General features: G+C 46.2%; 4 protein-coding genes across 13 annotated transcripts in view; 2 read left to right on the forward strand and 2 right to left on the reverse strand.

Moving 5' to 3' along the window:
* Positions 1 to 733, reverse strand: part of abca1b (ATP-binding cassette, sub-family A (ABC1), member 1B) — a 29,282-nt gene extending 28,549 nt beyond the window's left edge. Inside the window, exon 1 of one of the 2 annotated variants that reach the window (XM_058064016.1) lies at positions 1 to 733. In XM_058064016.1, coding sequence (XP_057919999.1) covers positions 1 to 130 — 130 coding nt within the window. In that variant the 5' untranslated portion in view covers positions 131 to 733. The other variant, XM_058064015.1, reaches the window with a different exon arrangement.
* Positions 349 to 9,630, forward strand: slc44a1b (solute carrier family 44 member 1b). 9 transcript variants are annotated; one of them, XM_058064026.1, is made up of 16 exons: positions 352 to 509; positions 2,165 to 2,254; positions 2,353 to 2,495; positions 2,627 to 2,763; positions 4,524 to 4,617; positions 4,688 to 4,857; positions 4,926 to 5,015; positions 5,087 to 5,232; positions 5,338 to 5,524; positions 5,671 to 5,839; positions 5,915 to 6,071; positions 6,138 to 6,221; positions 6,295 to 6,432; positions 6,504 to 6,740; positions 6,816 to 7,444; positions 7,586 to 9,630. In XM_058064026.1, the coding sequence occupies exons 1-15, from the start codon at positions 465 to 467 to the stop codon at positions 7,239 to 7,241; spliced, it is 2,313 nt and encodes a 770-aa protein (XP_057920009.1). In that variant the 5' UTR covers positions 352 to 464; the 3' UTR covers positions 7,242 to 7,444; positions 7,586 to 9,630. The 9 variants fall into 9 exon arrangements, with proteins under 9 accessions (XP_057920003.1, XP_057920004.1, XP_057920007.1 ...); XM_058064029.1 differs by having other exon boundaries at positions 354 to 509; positions 6,816 to 6,914; XM_058064027.1 differs by lacking the exon at positions 352 to 509 and adding an exon at positions 1,615 to 1,997.
* Positions 2,630 to 26,939, reverse strand: tbc1d2 (TBC1 domain family, member 2). The gene is made up of 20 exons (XM_058064017.1): positions 26,772 to 26,939; positions 24,490 to 24,560; positions 24,236 to 24,395; positions 19,016 to 19,391; positions 17,667 to 18,775; positions 17,475 to 17,580; positions 15,339 to 15,459; positions 15,163 to 15,269; positions 14,795 to 14,958; positions 14,353 to 14,622; positions 13,835 to 13,933; positions 13,649 to 13,759; positions 13,417 to 13,586; positions 13,239 to 13,350; positions 12,972 to 13,172; positions 12,707 to 12,894; positions 12,495 to 12,615; positions 11,240 to 11,425; positions 11,048 to 11,169; positions 2,630 to 10,810 (listed from the first exon to the last, which is right to left on the reverse strand). The coding sequence occupies exons 5-20, from the start codon at positions 18,708 to 18,710 to the stop codon at positions 10,606 to 10,608; spliced, it is 3,327 nt and encodes a 1,108-aa protein (XP_057920000.1). The 5' UTR covers positions 18,711 to 18,775; positions 19,016 to 19,391; positions 24,236 to 24,395; positions 24,490 to 24,560; positions 26,772 to 26,939; the 3' UTR covers positions 2,630 to 10,605.
* Positions 23,619 to 24,763, forward strand: neurog1 (neurogenin 1). The gene has a single exon (XM_058064077.1). The coding sequence runs from the start codon at positions 23,731 to 23,733 to the stop codon at positions 24,382 to 24,384; it is 654 nt and encodes a 217-aa protein (XP_057920060.1). The 5' UTR covers positions 23,619 to 23,730; the 3' UTR covers positions 24,385 to 24,763.

The raw sequence follows: 26,939 nt of genomic DNA on the forward strand, positions 1-26,939 counted from the left end.
TTGGTATCGGATCATACCACAAAATTTGCAGTATCAGCCACCCGTCACGTGAAGGAGATGACGTGCTTCCTTCTCGCCACAAGAGGGAGCGCTTCTCAAACTTTACACATTTGGCAGGTTGATGATTCATTTACTGAAATGATACACTAATGATCAAACGTTATCGTTCCACGTATTTATCAATAATTTGATTATAATGATATACAAAAGTAAAGTGTTTTGCTCAACAAAATGAATGTACTGTTTACACACACACACACACTCATATACACACACAGCCTGGTACAACAGTAAACAAAAGGACAAAAGGTCTCTGTGTGTGATCAGAAGCACATCACTGCAGTCCTCATTCTCTCAAGACCACCAGGACTGCGCGGGTCTCTCCAGGACTTCCCAAGTCGTTACAGGTCTCTGCTGGACTCTTAAAGGCCTTGTCCGTCTCACTCAGGATCGGTGCATTGACCATGGAGTCCAAGCGGCCTCAGCAGCAGGTTCACTTCAGGTTGAAGGTAGAAGATTCTTCAAATAAAAACATCTTGTGTGTTCTGGCTGGTGTGAGAAGTACGAATGGTGCCGTTAAACTCAATTAGCTTTAATTCGTTATATTCGGTGTGTGTCTTATGTGTCCTGTCATTGACTGTTGAGTGCTTTTGAAAGAAAACGGATGGATGGATTTTCTCCAGTGACTCCACTGAATGCTGACGCCATCTTGTTGCCGTCACACCATGACATCATCTGTACACAGCACCTCACCCTTCCTCCCCCCCCCCCCCCCCCCCCCCGGCCATCCTCATGAATGTCCTGCCAAAGTTATTGATTTCAGGAGTTCAATTCAGAGTCTAAGTCACATCCCAAAAATGTCAATCATGTGGGAGAGGGGCCTTTGATGCATGTAAGCAATCCAATGTACGGCAACATATGCTAAGCTAACTTAGCATTGTGTTATAAGTGATGTAACAATTGAAAGTAATATTTAATAATATATCTCATTCATAATGAATTTATTTCACTTTAGAATACACGAAAATGAGCTGTTGACCTAAAATGGCCTCCGGACCGCACTTTGGACACCCTTCAAAGACTCACAGGTTTTTCGCACCAACCAGCGGCTTACAATATTGATGTTTTGATAGTTTTTAAAATGTCATGAGATACTTTTACTAGCTGTAAGCAATATCATCATAATGATTAAGCAATGAAGAAATATTATTTTCTTAAATAAGCTTTAAAGTTTGTTTAATTAATAAAGTAATTCACCAAGATGAACATTAAGGTCATATTGGACATATTGTCCAAGGTAGGGCCGGGGGGGGGGTCATCTCTGTCCTGCAGCTCCTTTTTTACATTCTGAAAATGAAAAAATCCATTATTATTTAGAAATATTATTGATATTTTACAAATTTGCTTTGTTACTTATAAGACAATGCTAAAATGTGGATTAATTCTTGCAATGGTTAATTGGTTTTAGCGTCTTTTATGTATTTTTTTTTAAATATTAGTGAATCTTGTCAAACATCCGTACAAGATATAACGTGAATTATAACGTGAATCCCGTTCCAATAATAACAAAGACCGTTATCTCTACTGCCGCGAAGACACCCAGCGTTCAAGCCGGTTACTGCATCGCCGGTGTAGCAGGCTTTGTTGTTGTGGAATTGCGCATGCGCAATGACATGAATGGCCGCTGTGCCTGACAGCCCACCAGGAAGTGTGGCGGACAAATACTCGGGACATTGTACGGCGTTTGCGACCGAAACCGGAGGAGGCACCGACGGTGGCGCGCCCATCGGCCCGGACTGCTCTCGCTGAGCGTCGGTACCGTCTCCGGCCCGGATTCGGCCTCCGGGATCTCAGTTCATGCGGGCCGTCTGCGGGGCTGTGCGTCCGAACCCCCCCCGCCTGTCGGGTCCAGAGCCCGGTGCTGCTCTGTTGAAGCTCCGTCAAATACTGTGCGCGTCCCCCTCCCGACTGCAATGGGATGCTGCGGTAGCACTGAGGTGAGTTCGGTTCTGCTCGGTTCTCTTCTCGTCACCCTACAGAGTAGCTGACGTGTGATTAGAAGAATTAATCCAATTAGCTGGGAGCCGAACTGACGGGTCACCGGGCCTGCTAACACAAAGTGTGTGCGCGGATGTGTGTGTGTGTGTGTGTGTGCTCGCTGCAGAGGACAAAGAGAGAATGGAGACCGCTGGAGGAGCGAAGCTGCACTGACCTGCCCTGGTTCCTGCTCTTCATCATCTTCTGTGTCGGCATGGTAACACGTTCTCATCATAGATCATGCTAACATAGATGAAAAAAAAAAAAAACAGCTACACTGAATGCGTGCCGTGTACTTCCTGTCCCTCCCCCCAGGGGAGCGTGTGTGCCTTCACCGTGGTCACCGGCGGCGCCGCCCGGCTCGTCTTCGGCTACGACAGCTATGGCAACACTTGCGGCCGCCGCAACCAGCGCGTGGACGATGTCAAACTCAGCGGCCTGGACCACACGGACAGGAAGTGAGTGTTTGGCCACACCCATCATTGGGCTTGACCCGCCAGACCTAAGCAAGGTGGTCCTTGGAAATATGCCTCATCATGGGCGCTTAATTCTTCTCTCTTTGCCCCCCCCCCCACCCCTCATCCTCCAGGTTTGTCTTCTTCCTTGATCCTTGCAACATCGACATTGTTCAGAGGAAAATTAAGTCGGTGGCTCTGTGCGTGTCCCTGTGTCCCCCTGAAGTTCTCAACACCTACCAGGACCTGATGAAGTTCGCCATGGTCAATGGTGAGATCATCGCACTTTTATGGCGGCTAATTGGTTCCAGACCCGACTGTGATGGGTCAATTTCCACAAAGTAGGATTCCTTATTGCTATGTGGAATAATTTCATAGTTAGCGCATAGAAAACCTTATATATACAGTTTATCGCATTAGAGCTCTGTAGACATGAAATAACACCCCTATAGTCACCTTTACACTCTTAATTACCCAATAGGTATAATTACATAAAATAAGCTGCAGTATATGTCTTCCGTGTGGACAGGAAGTGATGACAGGGGTTCAGAGTTGCGTTTTAGGTTGTCGTGGGTTACGGTGGACACGGTAGCCTGTGTTATTATTATAATTATTATGTAATTATTAATGTGCCTGTTGTGAGATCATCTAAACCTGCAATTAAAGCGTGTTGTTCCAGGCGCTCAAGTCTGGTACTTAGTGACACCTAGTGACCAATGTAAAATACTACAATCACAATTTGAATTTGTCTTCTTAATGTTTTATTTGCAGCTATTTTCATGCTTGAAAATTATTAATTTAGGCTAAAAACATGTACAGTTTGCTTAAATATGCATATTTCTTTTACTCAACCAAGAAACAAGAGATGATTTATGAATATATTTATGGAAAACCATGATAGACCTGAAAGCGCGAAGGGGCGAGGGACGACTGCATTTGTAAAATGCATTTAGTGGCATCCAAGGGAAGGTCTATATATTCAAGGGAAGGTCTATATGGGTTGATATCGTATTGGTAATGAAGTGCTGGACGATATCGGTATATTTGATATCAGTAAGAAAGCCAGCATGGAGTATCTGTATTGAAAAAATTATTATTATTATTTTCGAAAAAAAAAGTCAAAGATCGATATATGATGTTGGATTTGTTTTGTTGATTTGTTGATGCGTTCAGGTCAGAAAAAAATCCAAAAAGCGTCAAGACTGTGGACAACTAAACTGTGTCATAAGAAAATTGTCGTCATAACATGGTTTGCGGGCGGCACAGCGGTCTAGTGGTTAGTGCGCAGACCACACAGCTAGGAGACCAGGGTTCAATTCCACCCTCGGGCATCTCTGTGTGGATGTTCTACCCGTGCATGCGTGGGTTTTCTCCGGGTACTCCGGTTTCCTCCCACATTCCAAAAACATGCTAGGTTAATTAGCGACTCCAAATTGTCCATAGGTATGAATGTGAGTGTGAATGGTTGTTTGTCTATATGTGCCCTGTGATTGGCTGGCCACCAGTCTAGGGTGTACCCCGCCTCTCGCCCGAAGACAGCTGGGATAGGCACCCCCGCGAGGAAAAGCGGTAGAGAATGAATGAATGAACATGGTTTGCCATGATGCATACGCGTTAATTACGCTAAAAAAATGTAACGTAATTCATTCAATAAATTAGTTACCACCATTAGCACATCAGACACTACTTCTTAAATATCCTTTTCATTGTGTGTGTTAAATGGATGCACACTTAACGAACGATCTGTTCATTGTCATTGAGAGTGGTGTGTAGAAAGTGTTTGATCCGATGATTCGATTAATCGATACCTTGATAAGTTACAAGAGTAATCAAGGTTTTGCAGAGGGAGGAGCAAACGGGTGAAGTGTATTCTGGTGACCAAGCAACATAATCCAGATTTGATTATCCAGACTGAACTCAAAACTGAAATCCAACCAGAAATGCCGACAGTGGACCCTCATCAATAATTGGTTATGCGTGGTCACATGACATCAAAAATGCTCATGACAAAGATGTGTGTGTGGGTTTCAGGTTCCGAGCTGTGTTCGTACGAGTTAGCTGGTCACAAGTACCCGGGTCTGCCCGAGAGGTTCTCCAAGTGTCCCAAACTTCCTGTCCCGCCGAGGTGCGTTTGTCTTTATGGCCCCTCCCCTTTGTCCTCCAAGCCCCCGTCTGACCTTTGCTTTGTCACCCAGCAAACCGTTGCCGCTTTTCAACCGCTGTACGCCCCTGGACATCGCTTGTTATACCAAGTTCGCAGAGGCCGTGGTGACCTTTGTCAGCGATAACTCGTTTCTGCATCGAGTCATCGCTGGCGTGGCGGCCAGTAAAGAGGTCATCGTGGGACTTTGTCTTCTGGCACTGAGTGAGTTTTATTGTGAAAATCCCAAAGTGGGATTTTCGGGAGCTTGACCTATGACTTGTGTGTCACAGTGCTCTCCATGATGCTCATGGTGATCATCCGTTACATCTCGGCCGTCCTCGTCTGGATCCTCACCTCCTTGGCGGTCCTCGGGTCTCTGGGTGAGCTTACTTCCTTTTGCTGTTCTTTTCACAATAAGAGTGGAATGTAAGCGAGATATGTCCCGTCTCAGCTGGTACCAGCGTGCTCTGGTGGTTCTATGTTGACCACCGTCTCCATGGAAATGAAACCCACACAAAGGTGACAAAAGACGACGAGCCGACGCCAGATGGAAACCAGACGCTGCTCGTGTACGCCATCGCTGCCACCGTTTTCACGGTACTTCAAAATAAAACATGCTTCCTGTTGTTTTAAACACATGAGAGATACACGACTGCGGTCTGTTCCTTGGAGTGTTGATTGGAATGTTACGGAATGTTGCAGGTCATCCTGCTGCTGCTGATGCTCTTCATGAGGAAGCGAGTGGCGTTGGCTATCGCTTTGTTCCACGTGGCGGGAAAAGTCTTCATCCACTTGCCCCTCCTCACCCTCCAGCCCTTCATCACCTTCCTGCTGCTGCTCGTCTTCTGGATATACTGGATCCTGGTTCTGCTCTTCCTGGGAACCAGCGGTGTGTCTTCAGTTCTCACTTCCTGTTTCAAATCATGTGGTCATAATTGGCGACCGGGGGGCTGACATGTTTTTGGGCGTCAATATAAACGGGTTCCAGTTTCTGCTGATGTTGTGTTTGATGTTGGGTCTGCTGGGTTGTTGCAGGAGACCCAGTCCACAACGAGGAGACCGGCCTGATAGAGTTCCGCCTGACGGGGCCATTGGAGTACCTGACCTGGTACCACGCCGTGGGTCTTGTGTGGATCACAGAGTTCATTCTGGCGTGCCAGCAGATGACCGTGGCTGGCGCGGTGGTCACGTACTACTTTACCAGGTATGATTACCTGATGCACAAAAACACGCGTGTGTGTGTGTGTCACGGGTGTAGTGACGGCATCGGCGTTTGCAGGGACAAGAAGCGACTTCCTGCGTGGCCAATCGTGCGCGCAGCTTTGAGGCTGCTCAGGTATCACGTGGGCACGGTGGCGAAAGGCTCCTTCATCATCACGCTGGTCAAGATCCCTCGACTCCTCCTCATTTACGTCAGCAAGCAGCTCAAAGGAAAGGTAGCGACGCCCGTCACTCAAACTCAGGTGACGTCGACCCATCAAGCTCACGCACGTGTGTTTCAGGAGAACGCGTGCGCTCGCTGCGTGCTCAAGTCGTGCATCTGCTGTTTGTGGTGTTTGGAGAAGTGCCTCAATTATCTGAACCAGGTGACTTTTTTTTTATTTTTTTGCATTATGTGGACTTTTATTTCTGATGTGTCACTTCCTGTCCACGGACCAGAATGCGTACGCAGCGACCGCCATCAACAGCACCAGCTTCTGCACATCGGCGCGAGACGCCTTTGTCCTCCTGGTGGAGAACGCCCTTCGAGTCGCCACCGTCAATGCCATCGGAGACTTGGTGCTCTTCTTGGGGAAGGTGAGTACATCCTGTTGCGCAATCACGTAGAGCAATCACCCGAAAGGTGAACGTGCGTGATCCTCCGTTAGATCCTCATCGTCACCACCACGGCGTTTGCCGGCGTGCTGCTGCTCAACGCCCGGCGTGATTATGCCGAGTGGTTGCTGCCGCTGGTTATCGTTTGTCTCTTCGCCTTCCTGGTGGCGCACTGCTTCCTGTCTGTCTTCGAAATGGTGGTGGACGTGCTCTTCCTGTGCTTCGCCATCGATACCAAGTACAACGACGGTACCCCGGGGAAGGAGTTCTTCATGGACAAGGCTCTAATGGTGAGAAGAAGCTAAGTGTGACCTTTACACCACCACAAATGTTCAACATCGCTCATTTGTTGGCGCTCTACGTAGGAGTTTGTGGAAAGCAGCCGCCGTATGGAACGCGTCGCTGGCCGTGGGCGGAGCAGAGTGAAGGCAACGACATCGGAGGGGGCGGAAATGAAGCCCATGGTGAGTGACAGCCTCGGAGACGAGAAGATGACCGATGACAAGAGTGAATCTGAAGAGGTGGGGGCGTGGCCTCAAGAGATCGGTGAAGAGTGGGAGGATCTTCAGGAGTTCCAGGTGTACTACCTGTTGGTCGGGGTGCTCGTGGACTGGGCGCTGACGGAGCACAGCGACTTTGTCCTCTGTCTGAGCGAGGACGTCGTCCTCTTCCTCTGCGTCTACCTGCCCACCTCCACCCTCTTTCTGTTTGTCAGCCTGCTGCATTCGCCAAACTCCGCCCCTCCCAGAGAGCCCGCCGCCGTCACTGCCAAAACAACCACCGCCTGCTAACCAGAGCATGCTAACAAACGTGCATGTGCTAACAGACTTCCTTGTGGACGTAAAGCAGACATGCTAACCCCAGCATGAATTGAAGCACATGGAGCCATGCTAACCGCCTTATCATCATCATCATCATCACTTTCTGTTTATTTTGTGGTCACCGCTGTGCTTTAACGACTCGTCGTGCGGACAGAGTGACACATCACGGCATGGTATGATGTGTAGCTAGGGCTAGTTGTGCTAGCTAGCTGATCATTTAGATGATCTATAACTGTCCCATCATGCACTTGTCATTCTGTACGCCAATGTGATTGACACTGTGATTATTAATTGGAATTATTTCCTTATTTCAGGCTCCCGGGACGAGTTCGGCTTGACAAAATCAGCCAATGGGACTTCTTAAAAGAAAAGAGACATTCCAGAAGTTTATTTTTACCAACGTGTAACATGTTTACTGTGTTTTCACTCCAGGAAAACAATATTTTAATAATAATAAGACAACGTAACGACGTAACCAAGCACTTTATATGGAAGCACTGCTGATTTTTTTTTTTATATAGAAAACTCATCTTCACTTTGTCAGCAACTTTTTTTTTCCCCCTTCATCTTTTTTGATGACGCTTTGTAACACCTGGATAATAACGATGATGATTATGTCATCTGAGGACATCTCATCTCTCATTGATCGATCGCCTGAAGGATCTTGAAAGGATCATGTCAAAGGTCAAGCAAGATGGAGGAAGTAGTTCTTATCCAAACATTAGAACCACCACTGACCAAACACCAGAGCAAAAATTGACACAAAAGAACCTCCAACACAGATCCAAACATAACCATCAATGACCCAAGCATCAGAGCCGTTATTGACGCAAAAATCTGAATCACAATTGACAAACATCAGAACAAAAAAACAATTGGAACCATTAATGACCCAAACATCAGAACCACCATTGACACCATCAATGACCCAAACATTAGAACCATCAATGACCCAAACATTAGAACCATCAATGACCCAAACATCAGAACCACCAATGACCCAAACATCAGAACCACCAACAATACCCCAAACTGAACGACCATAGAGCCAATTCTCAGAAGCACCACTGACCCAACTCTCAGAAGCATCAATATCCAAACGTCAGAACCACCAACAAAAAAAAACAATTGCAACCATAAATGACCCAAACATTAGAACCATCAATGATCCAAACATCAGAGCCACCATTGACTCAAACATTAGAACCACCAACAACAATACCCCAAACTGAACGACCATCGAGCCAATTCTCAGAACCACCACTGACCCAACGCTCAGAAGCATCAATATCCAAACATCAGAACCACCAACAAAAAAACAATTGGAACCATCAATGACCCAAACATCAGAACCACCATTGACACCATTAAGGACCCAAACATCAGAACCATCGACAATAACCCAGTTGGAACCACCACTGACACCATTAATGACCCAAACTTTAGAGCCACCAATGACCGAGCCCTCAGAACCACCAACAATAACCCAGTTGGAAACATCAGTGACCCAAGCAAGAGGACCTTCAGTTACCTAAACATTAGAACCATTAATGACCCAAGAATAAGAACCACCACCGACCCTCAAAACCAGAACTACAAATGAACGGCTCAATAAACGCCACGAGTGGAACGCCTATTTCCACTGCCACTGTACATTGGAGGCGGGCAGAAGCTGACCCCCCCCCTCACGCACTAAGGTCACATGGACTTTTTCTGGTGTGGGTGGAGCTTCCTGTGGAGGTGTTGGCAATAACACAAAGTCTTCCTGGAGTGAGGCGCTGAGATCTCCAGACAGGAAACTAGCGACGCTGTGTCCACTGGGACTGGATCTCGTAGACGAGTTCTGGTGTTGAAATCAGAACTCGGTCACACACTTACCTACTCATGATGCTCAGCTGATGATGGTGACGCCCCCCCCAGGTGGTTGGTTGGTTGGTTGTGTGTGTGTAGCTACGGAGGAGGTGGCCGGTTGCACACAAGCAGGCGAAGTCTGGTTTTTGAAACAATTCAAGCTTGAAGAATCAGCCAATCACAGCAAACGTTGGCCAACAGTAATGGAGGGGCGGGGTTAACATTGTCCTTCCAACTGCTGACTTGTTGGATTTGAAGTCCACAGACGTTAGCTAGAAGCTGCAGCTGTAGTTGCATGACCATGCTTTCTTCTTCACGTTGTGAAAGTCACGTGACTCGATGCCGTCATGTGACCGCACGCGAGTGTTTGGCTTTTTCTCTCTGCAGTAAAAACTTTGTAATGTCCAACTTTTTTTCTTCGGTTCCTGGATATTTTTTTTATATTTATCCTTTCTTATGTATATTTGTTTTTTTAAGAAAATAGTGAAATAAAAAAATAAGATCTACATCTTTGGCCTCAAATGTCATATGGATGTTTTAAATTGGCGCCTAAGTGCACACGCACACCATTTTGTGCAGTTCCATTTGTATTAACTCTGTCAATCAAATGTATCAGTGAGTGTTGAATGTCGGAACGTTGAATGTTGATGTGTATTTTTTTTCCACAGATGTGAAAACCGGGTCGGGTGGATATGTTTGAGATGGGCAAGTTATTTTTGTTGCCATCGCTTTTGAACAAATAGGGCATAATGGCTCGTCTGTGTTGATGCAAGCATCTTTTTTTACTGCACTACACTGCAAAAAACGCAGTACAGTAAACCTCAGATATAACGGAAATTCGCTCACAACGGACAGATAAAAAAAGAACCAATTTTTCTGTAATGCATTTCCAATAAAAATTCATTGCATATATCGGATTTTTTATAACGGATTTCGCCTATTTCGGACAAAGTCTCCAGTCCCGTTCCAATGCATTTCCATTAAATTTCCCTCGCATATATCGGATGGCCGCATCGTGGCGCTCCGATTCGCCGACTCGTGACAGGCCGCTATACGACGTCATTTGCAGCGTTTGCAGCGTTGCCTGCGCGTCCAGGTACATTGGAAACATAGTCAAGGAAGTGCCTTTTTATAACGGATAAAATCCGATTTACGCATATACCGGGTATAAATCCGATATATGCGTAAAACGGACATTTTCCGGTACACGCATATAACGGATTTCGCTTATATCGGACAAAACCAGTGGGAACAATTGAATCCGATATATCCGAGGTTTACTGTATTTGTTCTCTAAGTGACGATAAAAAATAACCAAAATGAATTTTTTTGCTGTCAAATGAACTTTTATGCGCACTCGAACGAGACGGCCATAATGCTTAGCAAAAACAACAAAAATGTGGAGGAATGCTAACTTGAAATACATGATGGGTAAGAGTGTGGAAGTGAAATGATGCGCTGTAACCAAAGATAAGACAGGCATTCAACTTAGCTCCTCCTCATCCTCGCTGGCGGTGTTGTCCAGTTCTTTGTCTTTACGTTCCCCACACACGGCCTCAAAAGTCCTTTGCTGTTCCTCCAACTCTCGCAGCTCTGCCTGCAGACGCTCCAAGTGAAAAGCTCGCCGGTTCCTCAGCAAGCGGCCGGGAAATGGGTTCATGTCTCCGAAGGCGATGCCCATCAACTTCCTGCAGGGACAGACACAGCGTCATCAAGAGGGACCCAAACTCTCTGACCTTGCTCACAATTATTTTTTTTATTCTGTCCTGTTCAGCAACCTGTTGTATCCGTGTTGGATGTTTTGCGTACACGGTGATGCCTACGTCATAACCTTAGCAGAAAATCATCAAATATGATTTGCTTTCAGTGTGGACAATACAACAACATCGAGTGTGATGTCACCAACACCGCATGCAAACACATACCTGCCATCAGAAATGGTCTTGGTGAAGAAGCGAAGGTATTGGTAGATATCCACGCTGTCGTTAATCTTCAGGATGTCTTCCTCTTTGTATTTGAAGAGCGCCAGTGCATACCTGAAGATCACCTGAAACACAAGTCACTTATCTTAATGTGTGTGCAAGCGTGTGTGTGTCTGTGTGGATGTGAGCGGGTACCTTGGTGCCCTCGTATAAAAAGGCATCCCACAGAGGTAGAAGGATGTCACCGGGAAGAGTCTCCACAAAAACCACCAGGAACCAGTTGAAGGTGACGAGAGACACATCGATTCCGTGAAGGTCAAAGTGCGCCGCCAGCCGAGGAAGTTTCTCCACCAGGATGTCTTTAAATACGTGTTGGTCCGCCTGTCAATCAACCGACCCATCAGTACAGTCGATATTCAACCACCATAAAGTCAGCGGAATATTAATTTTAGAAAACAAACACGAGGCCTGCTTGAGAAGTATTAAAAATAAATACCGTATTTTCTGGACTGTAAGTCACTCCGGAGTATAAGTCGCACCAGGCCAAAAATGCATAATTAGGTAAAAAATATATATATACATAAGTCGCACTGGAGTATAAGTCGCATTTTTTGCAGGTAATTTATTTTATAAACTACTTTACCAAAACAGACATTACATCATCTTGGAAGGCAAGTTCTAACAATAAAAGAATAGAGAACAGGCTGAATAGGTGTAAGATATACTAACACAAAAAAATAAACGTCAACAGTTATGTAACATTAATGTAACAAACAGTTTTTTCATTTATAAGTCGCTCTGGAGTTGCAGGAACAGCCAACCTGTGAAAAAAAGTGTGGCGTATAGTCTGGAAAATACGGTAATAATTAAGAATAAAATTTGACTGAAAAAAAAAATTAAACTATATTAGGAAAACAGGAAGTGAACAAATGTAACAGTTACTGATTGTAAAAGTAGGATTTAATAAGCTTTGCTTCTTCCTACTCCTTTTGGACATGTGGAACTGTGAACTGATTATGTGATGCATTCAATTGTAATCTGATGCATTCATTCATTAATTTTCTACCGCTGGGGTTGCTGGAGCCTATCCCAGCTGTCTTCGGGCGAGAGGCGGGGTACACCCTGGACTGGTCACTAGCCAATCACAGGGCACATATAGACAAACAACCATTCACACTCACATTCATACCTATGGACAATTTGGAGTCGCTAATTAACCTAGCATGTTTTTGGAATGTGGGAGGAAACCGGAGTACCCGGAGAAAACCCACGCATGCACGGGGAGAACATGCAAACTCCACACAGAGGGTGGAATTGAACCCTGATCTCCTTAGCTGTGAGGTCTGCGCGCTTACCACTCGACCACCGTGCCGCCCCTAATCTGATGCATGTTCAATTTAAATAAAACCATTCCCATTACCATTACTGTCTGTATTAAACAAAACCAGACCTGTGAGGCCAGCAAGTTCTTGGTGTAGTAGTCCTGAGGCATGATGGTGTCCACCACAGACACAAGACACCAGAAAGCGTCTTCTTCACTCTGGAGGACGAGCAAAGCAATGGCTGCCAACCTGGGACAAATATTAACATATGACAAAATATCAACAACCACAATAAACAAGGGATTACTGTACAACAAAGTACTGTCGGCTTTAATAATACCTGTTAAGTCCCTGGCAGTAGCCAATAGCGGGGTTCTGCCAGGAAAAGGCCAATAGGATGCGCTGTAGCTGCTGGTGGGTGGGGCTAGATGGTGAAGAGAAATTCTGATTGCTGGTCAGAGTCCTGTGAAGGTCCAACTGGATCTGTCTGGAGGCCGGATGAGGACACGTGTGACTCTTGTCACAAAACTGGAGATGCACAAGCAGGACGTCAAACATCTGTTGTGTTCCAACATGAACGCGACAGGTCAGCTGACTCCGTCTACCTGCTGATAGAGACACGGGTGACGCTCCCGAACGGCCCTGGTTCTGGCTCTGACCACCCAGCGCCAAAGTCTCTGCCGGTACTCATGAGGGACACCACCACGTAGCAGACCTTTGAGCTCTGGTGATGGGCAAAGGTCGTCATCCGACCTGCCGGCGAGATACTGGGCCCAGCGGTTCAACAAGGGACGTTCTCGACTTTCCTGCCATGAAGACTGCGTGAAAGTCTGAAGACATTTGACCAACCGGAGACCAGTGTCAAGGTATACCTGTTGCATCAGGTTGTTTGAGCGAATCTCCAGTGCCTGGATCTTGGCCAGAAGCTTCACGTCGCCAACCTCGTAGTCTGGAATTATTTTGAAGCCGTATTTGTCGTGTTCACTGGGGGACAACAAATCCAGATCAAGTTGGGTTCAACCAAAAAGAGGACATCAGTTAGGTTAGAACCTGTTCACGTTGGGTCGGACACCCTTCATCTCCCCCTTCAGAGCGTCCTCAATCAGCTTTTGGATTGCTTGCCGCTGGTCCAGATCGAGGCTTTTGTTTTCCTGCAGCTTCTGCAGGCCTCCCAGGTAGCGACTCTCAGCTTGGCAGTGACGTGCCTCCAGCTCGGCACACTGCACAGGAACCGGTGATGTTCAGCAAACATACTGGGACAGACATTCCCGAGCCGACCCACCTTGACCATCATACTTCGCTCCTGTTCGGAGCTCTTCCTCCACAGTTTGGTCAGCTGGTAGATCTCAGAGTTCAGAAACTTGTTCTGAGTCTTGTAGGCCTCTATGTCGTCCTGGAGAAGAGACAAAAACACACTTATTACCGAGAACTCACCCTGGTAGGAGCCTCCAGCGGACCCTTTGTTCACCTTCAGGTTCTCGACGTGCTGCTGCAGCTGTGTGGAGTCCGCAGAGCGTGGAGGTTTGCACGTGCACGCCGTGACATGATCAGCGAGCTTGATGATGACCTGACAAGGAGCAGTCACAACCACCTCTTTAGGTTTGCAGTGTTTCCCAATACATTCAAGTTTCTGTGATGGGTCGCCACAAACAAATTTGGACCGCCACAGATACATTTAGAGCTACTCTTGTTCTTTTTTTTTTAAGATTTGGCGCTTGCTGGTCAGCCCCAACCATAAACCTATTCGAAATGGGACTATGTGCTGCTTGTTGTTACAACTACAATGGAAACAAAAACAAAACAACATGAATTTGGGGACATTCATTTTCTACCGCTTATTCCTCACAGGGTCGCAGGGGTGCTGGAGCCTATCCCAGCTGTCTTCGGGCGAGAGGCGGGGTACACCCTGGACTGGTCGCCAGCCAATCACAGGGCTCATATAGACAAACAACCATTCACACTCACATTCAGTATGTTCAAATTCACCTCCTGCTTGGCCTTGTTCTTCTCTATCAGCATCCTAACATCCTCCTGCAGCTGGCACACCTGCAGGTCTCGCTCAACCAGGCACTGCCTGGCCGCTTCCGCCGCCATCTTGGTTTCTTCCAATCGGCCGAGCAAGTCGGCCGCTTGGCGCTCGCGGTGCCGGAGCAGCTCCAAACGCTCCTGCTCGCCCTCAGCCGCCACAAAGTCAGAGCATGTTCGTTTTTCCAGCTGAGCCGCCTCCAAGGCTTTGTGAAGGAGCCACACCAGCTCCTGCAAGGATGCAGTCGGACATTGTCAAGCGCTTTTGTTCTTTCCTGTGCTTACTGGTCCAAAGCTATTGGCGGTTGGAATGTCAATCATATTGCAAGACCTTCAACCATCTTGCATCTTCTACGGGATTCTCCACACATTTGAGACAGTGGACATATATCTGCGTGATCACCTTTTGGGCTTTAACTTCCTCGATCAGCATCTCTTTGTCCTGTTGGAGGCACAACATCTGATCCGACGACATCTGCACCGTCTCAGGAGAGGAGCGAAAATTCTTCTTCCTCCACTGACTTTCCAGTCGAGGGTGTCTTCCTCTGCCTTGCACCACCTGTCCAACTGGGAGAGAAGCTGAGTCGCGGTGGCTAGAAAGTGTGAAAGCATCAAATATTGCCAAAAATCAACCCAGCTGAGGGTCTAAGTACAGTGGAACCGGTTTGAACAGGTGTAAACATCACCAAACCGCTTGTAATGCAATGTTCTAAATTAAGACCTGATACGTCTTTATCTACTGTGGTGTTGTGGGTCCACAGTGGTACGCACCGGTGCCGTTGGAGGCGTCCTCCGGGTCCACTGCTGGGGTTTGGACGTAAAAGACACTTTGAGGAAACTCCTGGGATGACCTCTTGCGAAGATTATGAACAGAGTTCCTGTAGAGGTGCACATAGAGCTCATTTATTCGGTATTCTGACAGATATCGGAATCCAAAATAGACTCACTGGATCCCGATGAAAGGATGCTTGATTGACATGTTAGCGAGTGGCGTCCTTTGAGGAGCCATGTTCGCTGCCTCCTCACCCACCAAGCCCACAGGACTCTTCAACAAAGGCAGGAATTCGTCTGCAGAATCCAAAGAGTCAAAATGAAGGTGTATTTTCTCCATTAAGAATTATTAAACTTGTTCAAAAGAAAAAAAACTGTGATGTTCTGAAAACAATTGGACTTATGATGACTCATCAAACAGCATCCGTCATGCAGGAAGGCTCAACAAGTCACTGCATGAACAAAATTCGACAACATTCCAGCATTTAGACACATATGGAAGACATTTCAGCACACTGTGAGGACATTTAGACATCAGAAACAGTGACATTTGTGCGGAAGTGAAGACATTTAGACAATTTAGATAACATGGACAATTAGTGAGGATATTTAAACATATGAAGACACATGGTGAGACCAGGGTTCAATCCCACCCTCAGGCATCTCTGTGTGGAGTTTGCATGTTCTCCCCGTTTTCTCCGGTACTCCGGTTTCCTCCCACATTCCAAAAACATGCTAGGTTAATTAGCGACTCCAAATTGTCCATAGGTATGAATGTGAGTGTGAATGGTTGTTTGTCTATATGTGCCCTGTGATTGGCTGGCGACCAGTCTAGGGTGTACCCCGCCTTACGCCCGAAGACAGCTGGGATAGGCTCCAGCACCCCCGCGACCCTCGTGAGGAAAAAGCGGTAGAAAATGAATGAATGAATGAAGACACATGGTGAGGACATTTAGAGCACACTGGGTCATTTAGACACAGTGAGGACACAATGAGGACACAGCCAGGATATTTAGACGCACAGTGAGGACACTTTGTGATATTGGCTTGATTCATTCATTCATTCATTCATTTTCTACCGCTTTTCCTCACGAGGGTCACAGGAGCCTATCCCAGCTGTCTTCGGGCGAGAGGCGGGGTACACCCTGGGGACTGGTGGCCAGCCAATCACAGGACACATATAGTCAAACAACCATTCACACTCACATTCCTACCTACCCATCAGTACAGTCGATATTCAACCACCATAAAGTCAGCGGAATATTAATTTTAGAAAACAAACACTAGGCCTGCTTGAGAAGTATTAAAAATAAATACCGTATTTTCTGGACTATACGTCGCTCCGGAGTATAAGGCGCACCAGGCCAAAAATGCATAATTAGGTAGAAAAAAAACATACATAAGTCGCACTGGAGTATAAGTCGCATTTTTTGCAGGTAATTTATTTTATAAACTACATTACCAAAACAGACATTACATCATCTTGGAAGGCAAGTTCTAACAATAAAAGAATAGAGAACAGGCTGAATAGGTAAGATATGCTAACACAAAAAAATAAACAGTTATGTAACATTAATGTAACAAACAATTTTTTCATTTATAAGTCGCTCTGGAGTATAAGTCGCAGGAACAGCCAACCTATGAAAAAAAGTGCGGCTTGTAGTCTGGAAAATACGGTAATAATTAAGAATAAAATTTGACTGAAAAAAAAACCCAACTTAAACTATATTAGGAAAACAGGAAGTGAACAAATGTAACAGTTACTGATTGTAAGAGTAGGATTTAATAAGCTTTGCTTCTTCCTACTCCTTTTGGACATGTGGAACTGATTATGTGATGCATTCAATTGTAATCTGATGCATTCATTTGTTCATTTTCTACCGCAGGGGTTGCTGGAGCCTATCCCAGCTGTCTTCGGGCGAGAGGCGGGGTACACCCTGGACTGGTGGCCAGCCAATCACAGGGCACATATAGACAAACAACCATTCCCACTCACATTCAGACCTATGGACAATTTGGAGTCGCTAATTAACCTAGCATGTTTTTGGAATGTGGGAGGAAACCGGAGTACCCGGAGAAAACCCACGCATGCACGGGGAGAACATGCAAACTCCACACGGAGATGGCCGAGAGTGGAACTGAACCCTGGTCACCTAGCTGTGAGGTCTGCACGCTAACCACTCGACCGCCGTGCCGCCCATATTGGCTTGATGAGTCACATTAAATGAACACCTGAGTCGTCATAAGAGTATCAAACCACTGAAACCTCATTCAGACCAAGTCCAAACCCCCACGAACCAGTAACGGCATACCTGCGGTGGTGTTTGTTGAGTCGGGACAAGAGGTGGTCTGTCTGTGTTGCCAGCGTTTGACCTGCAGCTGTTGCAGCCAATAAAGCATCAGCTCCTGATTCACAGCCTAGAAGGGGGCGGGGCAGAACACAGAGGGAACAACATGATGCCACATTAAACCAGGAAGTAGCATTTTTGGTGTCAAAGTCGTACCTTTAGGATAAAGGTGCGTTCCGGTGTCTTGATGTGGAAGGTGCCCGTCTCGGCCTTTAGTGGGTAAGTGAAGGTGGCAGCGCTGAGGTCCACTCGGCCGAGCGGCATCACATCCTGTGGCATGCGGTAGTAAAACAGCTGGTTCTTCTTCTCCTCATAGGTGAACCAACGCTGCTTCCAGGCACGCAGAGGCCCGCCCTGTTTTTGCAGGAAGCCGCAAAGTTTTGGCTCCTCTGAAGAAGAACCTGAAAAGTGGGCGGGGACCTGCTGGGAATCAGGGTCAGCAGATGAAGGAGCCTGATGAGTATTTAAGTGACGTGTCACAGGTGTGCTTGAAGTTCTCGTCATTGCAGAACTGTGAGGGTTTTTCTGGTCTTCAGCAGGGGGGGATCCCGATGCTGAAGATGTTTCATTTTCAAGTTCAGTTTCTCCCTGTTCCTTCGTTGACTCATGTTCTCTGTTTTTCAGGTTAACTGTTTGGGAATCCTGGTGGTGTTCCATGAGAGGCTGTGCTTCTTCTCCAGGACTTTGGTGGGTCTTATGGGTTTCTGGGGGACTAGTGTCACTCGCATGGGTCTTTAAGCAACTCTGTTGAGTCTCTAAAATACTATAGTGGATCTCAATGGAACTTTCATGGGTCGATGTGGGAATCTCGATGGTCTCTGTGGGATTCTGGTGCATCTCATGGGTTTCATGGGCCTGTGACGGACTCTGCCGGGTGTCTGTAGGACTGTAGTTGGTCTCGTGTATCTCTTCAGGACTTAGGAGAGTGACTGTTGTACGCTGGTTTGTTTTTTCAGGGCTCTGATCGGTTTCATGGGTCTTTGTAGGACCCAGGATGGTGGCTGTCAGACTATGGTAGGTCTCAGTGGTACACTGGTGGGTCTTTGAGAGACTCGGATCGGTCTCATTGGTCTCTGCAAGACTCATGAGGGTGTGTGGCGAACTCTTGTAGGTCTCATGGGTCTTTGAGTGAATCTGGTGGGTTGCTGCAGGATTCTGGTGCACCTCGTGGGTTTCATGTTTGTGGTCAGATGATGACATCACAGCCTCTTTATTCTTTTTGAGAGTGGAAATAAGGGACCCAGACAATCCAGGCGTGGTGTTTCCTGCCAAGTGGTTTCCATCCATGGGGAGAAAAAGAAACATACATTAGAAAATAAAATGAGACAGAAACCGGTTGTTGTTTTTAGACAACACAACTATACAAAAGAAGCTGCACACCAGTCGGCATCATAACAGGAAGTAATTCAAAGACAAACACATTATAACTAACATTACAATGACTAATTACAAAGACTAATCGACTTAAAACAAATACAAAGTTTACATGTAAGTGGTGAACTCACGAGGAGGGGCGTGGCCTGAACACACCTGGTTGCCAAGGGTCCTGTTTGACTCACCGAGTGGAGCAAAAGTCTAAAATAAGACTTCCTGCTATGCACTTCCTCTTGTTCCCTTTCCTTTTGTAGTTCTCTTTGTGTTCTATTTCTTATTTACTACTTCTTCTCGCTTACTTCTTCTTTTACCAACCTCTTTTTTACTTCCTGTTGTTCACTACTTCTTGTTTACATCCTGTTGCCTGTTTCCCTTTCTTGTTTACTTCCTGTTGTCTTCTTCTTCTTCTTTTTCCGTACTCCTTCTCTACTTCCTGTTTTTCTTTTCTTGGCTGTAGCGCTTAGATTTGTTGTTCTTCTGCTCCTGATCTTAGGGTTTAACTGCCTGCTGAAAACACACCCTGCTGATTACACATGCAACTTCCTTTTTGAATTTTTCAAAATAACAGCCTTTAATGTGGCCTTTTTCACAATAAAGCAGTATAGCTCGTTTCCTTAATTAAAGACAATGTATAGCAAGAACAGACATCGAAAAAGAAGTGTAGTGGGCTCATAAACGTTTAGCTATGTGAAGCACTACATCATATATAATTAGTGTCTTTATGCCGCACTGACAAATATTTAAAAATTATACAAATACGTTCATTTATGTAGCGAAACATGTTTTCTTTTAGCTTGCACACTAGAGCATCCACCAGCAGAGGGCAGCAAACACAAACACACATATACACCATGCCTGAGGATACTGCTCACACAGCATCCAGAGAGCTGATTGGTTGAGGATGTCAGGGAAGTCTGAAAGCACTTAGAGGTCGTGACCCCAATGAGAAGCTCAGCCCCCCCACCAGAATATCATCATCATCCTCATCATGGTCATGTGTCTATGGTGCACCACGAACAACCTGTGAGGTGTTGGTTACATTGTGATCACTGACTGGTGAATACAATTTGGATAGTATTTGTAGAGCTGTTGCCATGGTTACATGGTTTTAGGCTTATAATCTAGTAATAGTAATAATAGTTGTTGTTTCTGGTTGGTCCATGTTGAGTCTCGTTTGGTCAAAAAAAAAAAAGAAAGTGTGTAGCTATATAGAAGCCCAAACCCCGCACCACCCCACACCCACACCCCGTCCCGCCCCAGCCCCGCACGGCCCTCTCCCACAGCCCCCCTCCCCCTTTTCAGATGCAAACGAGGCAGACATATGGAGAGGAGGTGTCGCTGGGCTCCTAAAGATTCAGATTGTATGACAAATCACGTCCGAGGACGCTCGCCTGACCACCCCGCCGCCCGCCGTCCTCCGCCCGCCCCCATCCCTCTGCCCCCAGACAACAGCTTCATTAGGCTGAAAGAAAGTTTTTGCAGCTTTGTCGAGTCAAGACTCGCAGCTCCTCGTCTCCTTTTCACGTCTTCTTTTGTTGCAGCCAATTCAAGTTATTGCTCTCAAAAACACCCCCCCCCCTGCACATTACCCCACTAAGCCATAACACCCCCCATCCCCGCACACAGAGCGCCTGGCTCGACCTCTTCAGTGTGTGCACAACACTGCAGTGCATTGTGGGTGTTGTGAAGAAGAACGGATAAATTGTTTTGTTTTTTTTTTTTTTTAGCATCCACTATTCACTTCACATCAGGCATGCATGTGAAGCACAGATCACATCGCCCCATTAAACAAAAAGTGTCACTTTTCGATAAACTGAGCATCTCTGAAGGAACGTTTAGGAAAAGTGACACGCGCTCGTCTTCCTTGTTTGTGGCGTCATTGTGGCTCTCGAGCGACGGCCTTGTTGTCCAGGAAGGTTTTAATGTAATGGCCGCCGTCGTCAATCAGCGGAATGAATGCGTGGCCGCGCGGCCTCCACCTCCATCAATCTGCTGTTGCATTCTGGGAGCGGCTTCCTTTTCACTTGTCGCTGACTGTTTGCTTGCCTTATAATTTACCTCCGCTTTAGCGAGCGCTTGTGCGACGTCAGCCGGTGCCGTGGAAACGCCACGAGCGCTCGCCATCAACCGACAACTGCGACTATCCTTCAGCGTATTACCATCTTGCTTAAAGTTTCTTCAACTTTTCACTCGTTTGTTCGGGGGGGGGGTGTCCGACATTTACGACCGACAGCTTGTCCGCTATTCTTCCATACTCCCGATTCATCATTTCTAGTCAGTGATCCCAACTCCTGATTCCAACCTCTGCAAATCCGCTCCAAAGATTAATTCAGCTACCTGTTGTATCTTCTTTTGCTCAATTTTCCAAAAAGAAAATACAACGGAATTCTGTTCAACCAAGTCATCAAGTCCCTGTCCATGGTAACCAGTACAGCACCAGTACATTACATACAGTGGTCCTACACTGCAGTACCAGTGTGGACCACAGTATGTGATGAAGTATCAGCTAAAACTGTCTCTGGCCTTGAACCAGATCTTGTCTCCGGGCGTGAAATTAGCGCAGAACTCGCTTAAGTCGACTCTGTTTAAGTCAATAACTCGTTTGAATCCAGTAACTCATCAAGTTGACGATGTAAAATTTGACAGCTGAGGGGTCATTTCTTTGAAAACATTTCTAGTACTGTAGAACCCGTGTAAGTCTTCGTTTATGTCGACAATCTGTCTAAGGTTGACGTAGAGTAGACCCAATTTATGTCGACGCCGCTCAGATGATGTTGACATAAGACATAAACTTGTTGATATACACTCAAAATAGGACATTTCTTGTAGCACAGTGGAACCCGTTTATGTTGACAACCTGTCTAAGTCATGGATCAGTTATGTTTGACGTGCCGTGACAGAGTGTAACCCCGTTTGTTGTTGTCGCCCCCTGGACTAGCTGATAGACATCGACACAAGTGACATAAACTACAGATGAACCCTTTTATGTCTACAATCCGTCTCAGTCGACCAACTCATCAAGTACTGGTCCACCGTGTTCTCCTTAAGACTAAGTGCTCGCTTATATCAACATCGGTATACATACATGGTCAACCCGGTATACATTGTCGATATAAAATATGAGACCCAAAGAGGTAATTTTCTACAAAAAAAAAAGTACTGTTAAATTCAGAATTATCGCTAAGGAGCGTGAAACGACAAACAACAAAACTGCTGTACTTTCTTATTACACAGCATCAAAGGATGTGACTTCCTGTTCAGTGCAAAGTAAGCAATATATGCATTATGAAATAAAGGGAAACATCTTTCCACCAGCACACTGACTACTGTGGAGCACCCATGTTTTTTCCTTTATTTTGAAGGCCCAACTTGACCGGCTATAGGATGAATTTGGGCAATGTTGCTCTAGGGTTGCTGAAAGTTAATTGCTTTTTCTTGAAAGTTAAAATAATGGAAACTACATAGGAGAGTGTCAGGAAAAAAGGGCCAAATACGGTACTTTCCCTGGGGAAAGGGGGGGGGGGGCTTGACGTGTTCGAAAGGTTCCACTGTAAACAACTTTGCACTATACTATCTTAAACTAGTGTGCCAATCAAAAGTAAGTTTAAGGGCAAGAGAAAGTAAAACTTTTTGTAATCCTGCAAAGTAAGCAATGCCATCATGACTTTGTGTGTAAGCGTTTCCAAAGGTGTGTGTGTGTGTGTGAGAGAGTGTGTGTGTGTGCGTGGGGAGAGGGGGGCCAGGGGTGCTCCTTGTTGAGTAGCGGTTGTGTCTCGTGTCACAGAGTCTTAATCCTGTCAGAGCTGCTCTCCGCACAGACCTCTCACTCCACTGCTTTTCTTTTTTATCACTTGTTTTCTTTTCTGCTTTTCATTCTCTCGTGTTCGCCGGGGGGAGGGGGGGAAAGCCGGGGGGATTTGGGGAGGGTGACGGTTCAGGACTTGGATGAGAGCGGGTTTGGGGGGGGCCCTCGTCAACATTACATTAGTAAAAGTTGCATAAAGGAAATGAACATGTAGAAAACTGCAAGTATGATGACGTCAAAGGAGGACAGTACATCACAGCATATCATAGCAGTCGGACCGGGCTGAGCTTCCGGCGATGCAATTGCTCATTGTATGACTTTACATATTAGCACGCACGTTGTGATTTTTGCCCTCACAGGAGGCCACTTCAATGTAAACAAAAGTGCACATTAGCCAACAATATGGCAGCTGTGACGTGTTTGTGCACGCTGCCAATACACGTCACGCCATAAAGACGTGCACACCTTGGAGCTAGCATACAGTTTGTTGCTATATTTCTATTGTTTTGATCAACACATGGTGAATTGTGCTGACGTTATCAGAGTGTGTGTGTGTGTGTGTGTGTGTGTGTGTGCGAGGATTAGGGCCGTGCACGCTTGTTGGGTGTCGTGCACGCGTTGATTAGAATGAGAAAAAAAAGAGCACAAAGAGTTGAATGGAACTATTCACTTTGATATATTGCACATGGACGCGCACATAGTGTAATGATTTCTTAATGACGCTGCAGGCTTCCACACCCGCGCGCACGCGGACAACGTTTTGTCTCCTGTTCGGGACTTTGTGTCACGTGACGAAAAGTTAGCGGGGGCGCACAGCGTGCACGTGGCTGGCCCGGCCGCGGGCGCCTCCGATTGGTTGGCGGAGATTGGTGGCACGCTCCTCGTGCCCGTGGGCTGGTTATGCAAATGAGCAGCTCCCGCGGCACGGGGCAGACCTGCGGTTCCATTCATCTTCGTCGTCCCGGGGGGGCGAGGCGGGGGCGCCCATTGTCGTGCGCGGTATAAAAGCGCGGGCTGAGGCCGGTCGTGTGCCACATTCGCATGAGCACCAGACACTCGCGTGCCAATCCAAAATTGTGCTCCGCACGCGCCTCAGCTCACCTGACCCGACATCTTCCTCAGCGCCGACACATGGACGCGTACGTGCACGACATCGACAGCAACAGCTGCGACTTTTTCCCGCTGACCGACGACGAGGACTCCCGCGCCAGCACGCGCTCCGCTTCCCCGCCTCGCACCCAGCAGAAGAAGCGGCGGCGCGGTCGTGCGCGCAGCGAGGCCACCGTGCACGTCGTGAAGAAGAACCGGCGCCTGAAGGCCAACGACCGCGAACGCAACAGGATGCACAACCTGAACGACGCCCTGGACGCGCTGCGCGGGGTTCTTCCTGCGCTTCCGGATGAGAGCAAGCTGACCAAGATCGAGACCCTGCGCCTGGCGCACAACTACATATGGGCCCTGTCCGAGACCCTGCGCATAGCGGACCTCGCCCTCCACGACCACCAGAGGCCCGCCGCCGAGCCCTGGTTCTCCTGCAGGTCCTCACCTTCTTCGTCGTCGTCCTCCTCGTCCTCATCCTCGCCGCCGTCATCATCGTCATCTTCGCCGGCGTACAGCGCTTGCAGCCCGGGCAGTCCTCACGCGCACGAGGACGCGCTCTTCGGCCTGCGGGCCTTCGTTCCGGGGGTCTTCTGACGGACCGGAACCTGCAGCGGAACATTCAGAACCTCATGGAGCGCCACTGGACCGCAAGTGCTGGACTAAAGAGTGATGCGTGCGCGTGCTCGTCACAGTACTCACGTGCACTTTCCCCCTTTTTTTCTTTTCTCGGGGCTTCTTCCACGTGAGATGGGTGGGAGGTGAAAGGTCAACTTTACAATTAGTTGTGTAAAAAAGAGAAGAAAAGAGCGTGAAATCCACTTTGACAAAAGACTCATTGATTATTCATGACCTCTTGATCATTTCTATATCTTTATTTATTATCATCCAATGTTGTTGGCTCGTTGTGATTTGTACATAAAAAAAGATTTTATTCTATTTACTCACAGTCACTTTCATCACAATAAAGTTCTAATTTTCTAGAAAATGAACCTCTTCTGTGTCCCTCTCTTATATACATTATATCATCATGTTATTGTAATGCCATTGTAAATATTAACATAAGTTATAAGTTATGGAGCAGTGCTTTTATTTTTAATAATGCTCAATATTAGCTTTCTTAATGATATCAGTACTGATACCAATATTGGCAGCAGCTCAATATTGTTATAATATTGTCATGGCATACACTGGATTCAAACAAAGATATATTATTTGTAGTAAATAAATTGTACTTCTCTGACCAAATAAGTAAACTTGAAGTATTTCTCACGGCACACTATATACTGCGTTGCAGCACAGTGGCTGGAAATCACTGCTTGTATACTTGTAAGCCATATTTGCCATATTTGTAAGCCATAATTTCTGCAATATAAACTAATGAACATTTTTACATTTTAGGGGGGTTTATTGTATTTAGCCATTTAGTCTTTATAGTACAGTAAACCTCGGATATATCGGATTCAATTGTTCCCACTGGTTTTGTCCGATATAAGCGAAATCCGTTATATGCGTATACCGGAAAATGTCCGTTTTACGCATATATCGGATTTATATCCGGTATATGCGTAAATCGGATTTTATCCGTTATAAAAAGGCACTTCCTTGACTATGTTTCCAATGTACCTGGACGCGCAGGCAACGCTGCAAACGCTGCAAATGACGTCGTATAGCGGCCTGTCACGATTCGGCGAATCGGAGCGCCACAATGCGGCCATCCGATATATGCGAGGGAAATTTAATGGAAATGCATTGGAACGGGACTGGAGATTTTGTCCGAAATAGGCGAAATCCGTTATAAAAAATCCGATATATGCAATGAATTTTTATTGGAAATACATTACAGAAAAATTGGTTCTTTTTTATCTGTCCGTTGTGAGCGAATTTCCGATATATCCGAGTCCGATATATCCGAGGTTTACTGTAGTTGTACTCTGAGGGTATCAAGATTTCACGTCTGCGGGTCGTTCTTTTCTTCCATTTTCTATTAGAGCTTGTTGTGCATTAGGATCGGGGTGAGCTGGAGCCTATCCTAGCTGGCTTTGTGTATTTCTGTACAGTTGCATTTACAGTTACATGCGTGTGTGTTGCACAAAAACCTGCATCCACATACTCCACGTATGACGATGGGTCTGTCATATTTGAAACAATTATTGACTGTCTTTAAGGAAACAACAGATGGTCTCACACACACACACACACATACACACAGGAGGTCAGGAGGACTGGCTTTTGATCCAGATCAGAGGTCCAGTTGGCCTGTATGCTCCCTCAGGCGACATCAGACACACTTCACGATCGCACTGTGACCTTCAACCTCGGCCTTGCACCGAGCCAACAAAAGAGACTAAATGCAGGTGACAAGGTGCTCTGCTCTCTGCTCACTTGTGTGGAGAAGCGCAGAGCCGCAGGCAAACAAAGACCAAATAATGGTATCATAGCCACATCCAGAAATACCATCAATGAATAACAACATATGTCAGTGGATACACATTTAAAGAGGAAGCAGCTGATCAATAAGGTTGATTATTGATTATATGATTAGGGTTGGGCATCATTTGGAAGATTCACCATTTAGAATCCGGCTCTTAATGATTTTCAATTCTGGTGCTATTAAGAACAAAAGGCCCCTGGGCCACACTTTGCAAACCCTTGGTTTAATTATATGCTAATAGCAATGCAAGGTAGGTCAAAATATGCTATGTAGTTAAATAATTTAATTCAGCTTTGTGTTTTTGCAGAACACTTAGTTTAATTTTGTGTTTAGAATATGCTACAGGACAATTAAAAATCGGGCCGGACTTGGAACACACCTGTTGAATACTATACACAACATTGTCTACCAATTGACATGATATTAACACACTGCTAGTCATGATATTAACACACATATTAACTATGTAGTAATAGTCTTCCCGATGTCCACTCACTTTCAGTTGTTTGAAAACAATCCAAGAAAGCTATTAAAAATGAGAACGCCTTACCTGCTGAAGCTAGCTAGCTAGCTAGGAGCTATTAGGCTAGCTACCCTTTCAGATACTGTATCTGTGCCACAGAAAAACATGTTACATTCAAGCGAAAGAGGTGATTTATAGAGTCAAGATGTGAGGGGACTGAGTTATGACTAAATATGTTTTACTATTTAATTATTT

Source organism: Doryrhamphus excisus, chromosome 2, assembly GCF_030265055.1.
Source record: "Doryrhamphus excisus isolate RoL2022-K1 chromosome 2, RoL_Dexc_1.0, whole genome shotgun sequence".
Taxonomy (NCBI): domain Eukaryota; kingdom Metazoa; phylum Chordata; class Actinopteri; order Syngnathiformes; family Syngnathidae; genus Doryrhamphus; species Doryrhamphus excisus.

Excerpts from the sequence above, each read along its gene's own strand:
- slc44a1b (XM_058064021.1), top strand. The coding sequence starts at position 465 with ATGGAGTCCAAGCGGCCTCAGCAGCAGGTTCACTTCAGGTTGAAG. Across the intron at positions 2,764-4,523 it reads GAAGTTCGCCATGGTCAATG|GTTCCGAGCTGTGTTCGTAC; the intron begins GTGAGATCATCG and ends TGTGGGTTTCAG. Across the intron at positions 4,858-4,925 it reads ACTTTGTCTTCTGGCACTGA|TGCTCTCCATGATGCTCATG; the intron begins GTGAGTTTTATT and ends TGTGTGTCACAG.
- tbc1d2 (XM_058064017.1), bottom strand. The coding sequence starts at position 18,710 with ATGTCATCATCTGACCACAAACATGAAACCCACGAGGTGCACCAGAAT. Across the intron at positions 14,959-15,162 it reads GGACGCCTCCAACGGCACCG|TTGGACAGGTGGTGCAAGGC; the intron begins GTGCGTACCACT and ends CTTCTCTCCCAG. Across the intron at positions 10,811-11,047 it reads AAGACCATTTCTGATGGCAG|GAAGTTGATGGGCATCGCCT; the intron begins GTATGTGTTTGC and ends CTGTCCCTGCAG.
- neurog1 (XM_058064077.1), top strand. The coding sequence starts at position 23,731 with ATGAGCACCAGACACTCGCGTGCCAATCCAAAATTGTGCTCCGCACGC.